The sequence below is a fragment of the Ictalurus punctatus genome, chromosome 14 (genome assembly GCF_001660625.3).
Source record: "Ictalurus punctatus breed USDA103 chromosome 14, Coco_2.0, whole genome shotgun sequence".
Taxonomy (NCBI): Eukaryota; Metazoa; Chordata; class Actinopteri; order Siluriformes; family Ictaluridae; genus Ictalurus; species Ictalurus punctatus.
In genome coordinates, this window is record NC_030429.2 from 10532988 (window position 1) to 10540940 (window position 7953).

Genomic DNA, 7953 nt, shown 5'->3' on the forward strand with positions numbered 1-7953 from the left:
TGAGGTTTGAGTAATAAATTTTAAATGTCTTTTTTTGTTTGTTTTCATATAAATAAGGCTGGTAATAAAATGTCTGTCAATAACACTGATGAATAAGGATGTGGGACTGTACATAATTCCGTTCAAATGCTATTGAGCTTTAAATAATGGTACATTTTGTGTATGGACCTATTCAGTAATGAAATACATGTCAAATTTAAATGTGATTTAATAGTTTATTTTGTTAAATTAAAAAAAATCTAAAAGGTGTGCATTATAGCTGACACCTACATGAACACTTTACAGTTGGTTATATGACTGTAAGTCATTCCCTTCAAATGCTATTGAAGTTAGAAACGTGTTTAACAATGTCGTATGTCACTTTAGAGACGGTCCCTTAATTTCCTCATATCCGCGAATATCGAACGATCCAGCCAACTTTTTATTCCAGTGTGTACTTTTAGACTGTGAGGGTTTGTGTATCAGTGGGTGTAATGTTTTTGTGGTAACAATAGGTGGCGGTAAATGACGTTTGCAGGCGGAAGATCAAATCCAAAGAAAGAAGAATTGTTCTTCCGGTGTTGATTCCGTGTCGTGTCCTGCAGCTTTGTATTTTCCAGTATAAACAATGTCTCTCGAAATCGAATCAGCGGAGTAAGTAAAGAAATGTGTGAATTCTCCATTTGCACGTTGCAGCTTTGTGTTATTTGTTCTTGTTATTAAATTAAAGAAGTTCAAGCCCGGTTGTGGAGCCGTTCGGGCCTGACTGTTAGCTTTGTAGCATTAGCATCGTTAATTTACTAGCATGGCTCATAAGGAATGGCTTGTTTTGTGATCTGTGTACACACAGAGAAGAGTAGATCCGTGTTTACGAAGCAGTTTTAATCATTTCATTTGAAGTAATTGTATTTTTTTTATACGTGTTGCTGTTCAGGACTGGGTGTAATTGCAGTTTTGTAGCTAGCGAGCTGGCTAACTAAGCAGAGCGTGAGCTTGTTAGCTACAGTAGCTGCTGTGTGTGAAGACGGCGTGTCTGAAACGTTAGGAATGCTGGGAAAATCCTTATAAATCCGTCCGCACTTACAGTGCATACTCTTAATATGCCAGCTACATGTTCACGCTGCTTATTTTTGTTACTACACTGTCGTTTTCTTGTTTTATTTAACGGGCAATAATTATATCGTTGGCGTTACTATTTGATTTGGGAGCTCTCCGTCGGCTCCAGTTAATTTTTCCGTTTTAAATGCAAGTAAGTTATTGCTTTGTGCACATTAGGATTGTCTGTAAATAACTGTTAAATAAACTTTTTATACTACACTCCTTGGTGCAAAAAAACCTATATAAAGGTATACAACCTTTTGTATACATTTTGTGTACAAAGGTAAGCTCATGATAATGATTCAAATGTTTCATGTAAAATTCAAACTAACACAAGTCTGGGTGTAGAACATTTTAATAATACTAAGCAAAAAAAGTAAAAAGCTGTCCACAAGTTTACCCACAAGGCTTAAACATTTAAAGAACTCAAAAGATAAAGCTATCCCATACAATGTTCCAGCTGTGTGGTTTACATCAGTGCCCTCTGTCTAATATGTTATCGTTTCTATAGTAACAGTTCAATCACAGGGACGCAGAGTTTCTCTAAAGAGATGTTCGGATGTAGCGGTCGTTAAGTTTTCCGACAAGGCTTTAGGACAGAGACCTTACTTTTTGTGCTTTGACCACCTGCTTGTTTTTGTTTGTTGTTTATTAGTTCCAAGAAAGAAAGAAGAGAAAAGTATAATGTCGTTCTTCAGTGAATGTAAATAAGAATTGTTGATAAAATTCCTGTGATGTTGTAGGAAAGTAATCAACCTTGGATCACACCACCTCTTCGTTGATTATTGTCCTGTTACAGTATGCCCCGGCAGTTTTATTCTTTACTACTAAGACAGATATACATACAGTGTGGTGTGTTATGAACATATACAGATTGTGGAAATGAAATGAACAAAGGCAAAAAACAGAGCATATACCACTAATATGACCTATTTGTGGACACAGATACCAAGTTTGCTCAGATTCATTACACAGATACTCTGAGGTTTTATAGTGCGTATCAACAGCTACTTGTGGAAAATCGCAGAAACTGCATGTACTAGAGTTGTTAAATCTCTGTTTTTGAAAATGGAAAAATAAGTAGTATCAGTACAATTCTAAACAAAATTGTGATTTTTTTGGTGAATTTTTTTTCAGCGTGATTCGTCTGATCATGCAGTATTTAAAGGAAAATAGCCTGCACCGCACCCTTGCGACACTGCAGGAGGAAACCACCGTGTCCCTCAATACTGTAGACAGTATTGAGAGTTTTGTGGCAGATATCAACAGCGGTCATTGGGACACGGTGTTGCAGGCTATCCAGTCACTCAAACTGCCAGACAAGACACTGATTGATCTCTATGAACAGGTGAGATCCACTTAGAAATATATATATATATATATATATATATATATATATATATATATATATATATATATATATATATATATATATATAAACTTATACAGGGTGTCGAGAAGTCTTCATACATGGTGGATTATGTTTGCCATCACCACGGTGGTTGCACCTTCGTCAGTTTATGTTTGTGGATGTCCACTTCTCGGTTGGTCCACAGCACTTCCAGTCTTTTTGAATATGTTAATAAGTTTGGCATCAGCGTCGTGTGTGATGTGCTCGCCATCTTTCCTGTTAAAGTCCATCACAACTTTGCGACAGCTTCCTGATCCAGCCACGAGAATAATTTCAATACATTCTTCTTTTGTTGAAGGTGTTCTTAAAGGATATTTAAAAAAAAAAAAAAAAAAAAAGTGTTGTAAATCTAAAAAGTGTTTATTTCCCCTATGTATGAAAGCTTTTGGACACCCTGTAGTTATAGTGTTTTCAAGCCCATTGTATCTAGCTGGATGGACAGCTGTGCTAGTAACTTAACGTGTGCTGTTATGGCAGGTTGTGCTGGAGCTGATTGAGCTGAGAGAGCTTGGTGCTGCCAGGTCTTTGCTGAGACAGACCGACCCCATGATCATGCTGAAACAGACTCAGCCTGAGCGCTACATTCACCTGGAGAACCTGCTCGCCCGTTCCTACTTTGACCCAAGAGAGGTGGGTTGTGACACCGATAAGAAGAGGTGTTCATGTTCTGTGTTCCCCACAGACGCATATGAACATTAAAATCTGAACTGTTTAACAGCAGAAGGTGGTCACAGTACAGATGGATGCATTTTTTGCTGTCAAAACTGCATTCATGCTTGCCTGTAACATGACAGAAAATAAACAAGTGTCTCGTGTGTGTTCGCAGGCGTACCCTGATGGCAGCAGTAAGGAAAAGCGGCGGGCGGCAATTGCCCAGGCTCTGGCGGGGGAGGTCAGCGTGGTGCCACCCTCTCGTCTCATGGCCTTGCTCGGGCAGGTGAGGAACAATCCACATCCGTGTCCTTACTGCTGGTTCATATAGTCTAGAACTGATACAAGTGACCTACAAATCTTTGTATTAAAGAATACAAGTGGTGCTTTACAGGTGTAAAGGTCCTTTGTCGTTGTTACTTGTTACTATGCACTCGGGCTGTCAAATTCCTTTAATCGCATTTCACTTTTAATGACTTCAAATATTTAGTTTATGAACGCATTCATATAATAAAAAGCGTATAAAGTTATACTTGCACAAGCAGATAAACATTGCATTGGTAAGCATTGTAGCAGTAGTGTAGAGTTACACGGTGTTCGCATCATATAAAGCACCAGGCTGAGAACTGACATGGTTTTCGCATCAGGAAAATGGAATTTGTTATTAAATTAGAAATGTCAGTGATTTCAGAATTTTTGTAATAGTGGTGTTGATTGCAAACTTTATTTTTTTTTAAAAATAATTTTTGATTAGCGTTAATAATAATAATCATATTCTGATTGTATCTTAACCAAGACTGATTATTAAAAAATATATATTTGTTCTTCAACATTAAATCTAGCTGTCAAGTTTTTTCGGAGATGTTGAAATCATCTGTTGTACAGGCGCAATTATAACTGCTTTTAACGATATGTATGCAAGATGGTCGTTTGGAGCGTCGCCTTTGCACGTCCTCAGAAACAACTGTGCTGCATGCACATGGCGGATTACTACAACTGAATAAACAAACTTAACACTGTCTCTCAAATCACATATGTATGTACTATTCAGTCCCTCCAGGATTTTGTGATCACAGAAATGAACACAAAATCAAGCAAACAATTCAGAGGAGTTTGCGATTCTTCAAAACTACTGCAGATTTGGGCCAAGACGTGTCGTGACGTCTTCAGACACAGTCAAAGCCTTCTTCGATTCACATGCGTTGAACATGAGTACAGCTAAAAGGTCTCATTTACCAATAAACGTCACGGCAAAAGATTGCGTAAAACAATTTTGCGCAATTGTAAGCTGGCCAATTGGAGTAGTTGTGTGCAAAAAAAGAACAGAAAACTCTGCAAGTTGCATCGCAAGCTTTGAAAAAAGACGCAGCAAAATCAAGCGTTTTTGACTCTTCTAGACCATTAATGATACGAATGTTAATCTTTACCTATAATGGTTCCGGGTTGAATTTGTAATACTTCTCGTGTAGCCTTTAAACGTCACAGAAGGTCTGTTTTGAGTACCAGTCATCTGGATAGCTTTTGTGAAGGTATGGTTTAACTTTAGCAGTGTACCTCCTCTCTCGCTCAGTCTCTGAAGTGGCAGCAGCATCAGGGTCTCCTGCCTCCTGGTATGACCATCGATTTGTTCAGAGGCAAAGCTGCAGTGAAGGATGTTGAGGAGGAGCGATTCCCTACACAGCTGAGCAGGCACATCAAGGTACTGTTCAAAATACTGAATATACTATAAGCTCACTAGAAACATAAGACACATGAGTAAAGCTCTTTAAAAAACCTAATAGTAGACAATTATTACTGTGTAATTGCTTGGATCGTTCAATGATTTTGTGCGTGTTGGTGTAGTTTGGACAGAAGTCCCATGTGGAGTGCTCCCGCTTCTCTCCTGATGGTCAGTATCTGGTTACTGGTTCTGTAGACGGCTTCATCGAGGTGTGGAATTTCACAACGGGCAAGATCAGAAAGGTACACACTTACCTCATGCCTTGTTTCCTCACATGAGATTTCCTCTAGTTGCAATTATAAATGAAATAAGCAAGGCTTGTCATTGAATTTGCTGTTTGAATGCTTGTATTCATGTATTTTTTTATATTAACACCGACCGAATGTCTGTGTTGAACAGGATCTGAAGTACCAGGCGCAGGACAACTTCATGATGATGGATGACGCAGTGCTGTGCATGTGTTTTAGCAGAGACACAGAGATGCTGGCTACGGGAGCCCAGGATGGCAAAATAAAGGTCTTACTAATGTGACTGTCAAATTCTCTGTGTATGATCTTATTTGGCGAGACACTGAGTGGCAAATGAGTTACAGGCCAAATATCTAAAGGGCAACGTCGCAAAAATTGACAGCTGTGTTAACATTTGTGTTTTGTCTTTTTTGTGTGTACGTAGGTTTGGAAGATCCAGAGTGGACAATGTTTGCGGCGATACGAACGTGCTCACAGTAAGGGTGTGACATGTCTGAGCTTCTGCAAGGATAGCAGTCAGCTCCTCTCAGCCTCGTTCGACCAGACCATCAGGTGAGCATCTGACGGAGTAATGGTGCTGACAGAAAGTCATGTTTTTCATTTGTCTTGAGGTGTGTGATGATATTTTGAGATCTCTGGTATAGCTGAAGCGTAGATCAAATAGAGCTTTAAATCTGAGGTTAAACACAGGGCGTTAATCAAGGTGTGAAAAACTGACGATGATTCAGTATCAGTGTGTATTAGGGCTGTCGAATACCTTTTTAAAAATAACATTCAGAAATGTGACACTTAAAACATTTAGTATGCAAATGCATTTGAATGTTAATTAGATGGAATTAGTATCATTACGTTCATATTACATAGAACACTAGAGGTGAAAACGGCCAGTTATACAACATCCAGTTGTCATCACTGTTTATTTAAAGTGAGCTAGGAAAAGCATGGTAGGCGGTTTCTCAAATGTTCTCAAGATCTTACGGTCATATAGTGTTTTGTTGTTGGGTTTTTTTTTTGTAATTGCCATATTGATGTCACATGTATTGGCTTATCACAATGTTTAAAAAAAGGTCAGCTTTGTTGAGGGGAAGATGTTTTGTTTGTGCAGAGTTCATGGTCTGAAGTCAGGCAAGTGTCTGAAGGAGTTCCGAGGCCATTCCTCGTTTGTTAATGAAGCCGCATTCACTCCTGATGGCCACCACGTCATCAGCGCCTCCTCCGATGGAACTGTGAAGGTACATATACTCTCATATCCTTTTTCTGTATGTGTGACACTCGGGTGTGAACAGTCCTACTCTGTTCTCAGTCACTGAACTGTGAACTAGGAATTAGGAAATTTGCAAGGCCCTTTACATTAAAATACATTACTAATAAAACATTCATCATCTTTTCACTTGTTCAGGTCTGGAATATGAAGACCACAGAGTGCACAAGCACGTTTAAGTCTCTCGGCACCTCGGCGGGCACAGACATCACGGTGAACAACGTGATCCTGCTTCCCAAGAACCCTGAGCATTTTGTGGTGTGCAATCGGTCCAACACTGTGGTCATTATGAACATGCAGGGGCAGGTAAGATGTATTCTGTTACAGCAAAACCAGGAGGTCAGTTCCTGTGAGGTTTCCATCACAGACATTAACGCACTGTGATATTACTGGCGTATATTGGGAGGGAGGGGATGGAGAGAGCTGAGCTGTAACCATTCTTTATTTAAATTCCTTTTGGGAGCACTTCACACCACTTCTTTACTGTTAACTAAAATAAAACGAAATCAAACACGGTACATTTAACTATTTCATTTGCTTGCATCAGTGTCCGCTGCAGGACTGTCTTTCAGTGGTGTCTGGCAGCCGATTAAAAAAAAAAAGAGCATAAAAATAGGCTTCCACACACCATCACCTATTACTCATTCATTCATTATTACTGAGAATCACTGAAATTAGCACATTTAATGTAAGTAAATTGCATTATGTATCTTACCAAAATCTTGCCACGCCATGTGGTGCATTTACATTTCTTACGGTGTTACTTTTTTTTGAGTGAGGTTAGTCTTAACTTCTCCAAATGCTTATGCACTGCAGATTGTGAGGAGCTTCAGCTCTGGTAAGCGAGAAGGGGGAGATTTCGTGTGTTGTACACTTTCCCCCAGAGGAGAGTGGATCTACTGTGTGGGAGAGGACTTTGTGCTTTACTGCTTCAGCACAGTCACTGGCAAACTGGAGAGAACCCTGACTGTAAGTCTACATTTACTCATATCCTTAAACACTGTGACATGTACAAGTCGTAATGATTTGGAATGGTCCTTTCCACATGATGGTGGCACACCTGGTGAGAAATAGAAATATTTAACCTAATGTTTATTCGGATCTCTGTCAGGTCCATGAGAAGGATGTGATTGGTATCAGCCACCACCCTCATCAGAACCTGATCGCCACATACAGTGAAGATGGCCTGCTCAAGCTCTGGAAACCTTAAGCACTGGACAGGACCAATATTTTACTGGGACATAGATTGGGCTTACAATATATATATTTTTTTTGTACATATTTTTTTTGTTTTGTTTTCTTAGTGCAAGTTTTCTTATGCAGAAAACATGGACCTTTCCTTTCAGTCTGTGTTCATTTTTGTTGTGTAACAGTAGGTAACTCCATATCCTTCTAGCATTTTACATCAATGATTTTCACCTTTCCAATTAAACATTTTGATCACAATTTGCTTTCTTCAAATTCTTTGGACCAAATGTACAGCTCTATATGGTTTTGTTTACCCAACATGCCTTTAATTCAAAGCCAGGAATTAAAGCATGTACTAATTATATAAGCATGTATTCTGTACAGATGTATGCCTAAA

At 39.0% G+C, this 7953-nt stretch overlaps 1 protein-coding gene across 1 annotated transcript; it reads left to right on the forward strand.

The window, feature by feature from the left end:
- The first annotated feature begins 479 nt into the window (after nucleotides 1–479).
- smu1a (SMU1 DNA replication regulator and spliceosomal factor a) lies at nucleotides 480–7814 on the forward strand. Its single transcript, XM_017485838.2, has 12 exons — nucleotides 480–633; nucleotides 2215–2425; nucleotides 2966–3118; nucleotides 3315–3425; nucleotides 4710–4838; nucleotides 4982–5101; nucleotides 5259–5375; nucleotides 5532–5659; nucleotides 6213–6339; nucleotides 6507–6674; nucleotides 7185–7337; nucleotides 7480–7814. The coding sequence occupies exons 1-12, from the start codon at nucleotides 608–610 to the stop codon at nucleotides 7576–7578; spliced, it is 1542 nt and encodes a 513-aa protein (XP_017341327.1). The 5' UTR covers nucleotides 480–607; the 3' UTR covers nucleotides 7579–7814.
- The last annotated feature ends 139 nt before the right edge of the window (nucleotides 7815–7953 follow it).

Bases quoted from the DNA above. Each gene is read 5' to 3' on its own strand.
- smu1a (XM_017485838.2), top strand. From the start codon at position 608: ATGTCTCTCGAAATCGAATCAGCGGA. The intron at 3,426-4,709 runs GTGAGGAACAAT...TCTCTCGCTCAG, and splicing joins TCATGGCCTTGCTCGGGCAG to TCTCTGAAGTGGCAGCAGCA. The intron at 7,338-7,479 runs GTAAGTCTACAT...GATCTCTGTCAG, and splicing joins AACTGGAGAGAACCCTGACT to GTCCATGAGAAGGATGTGAT.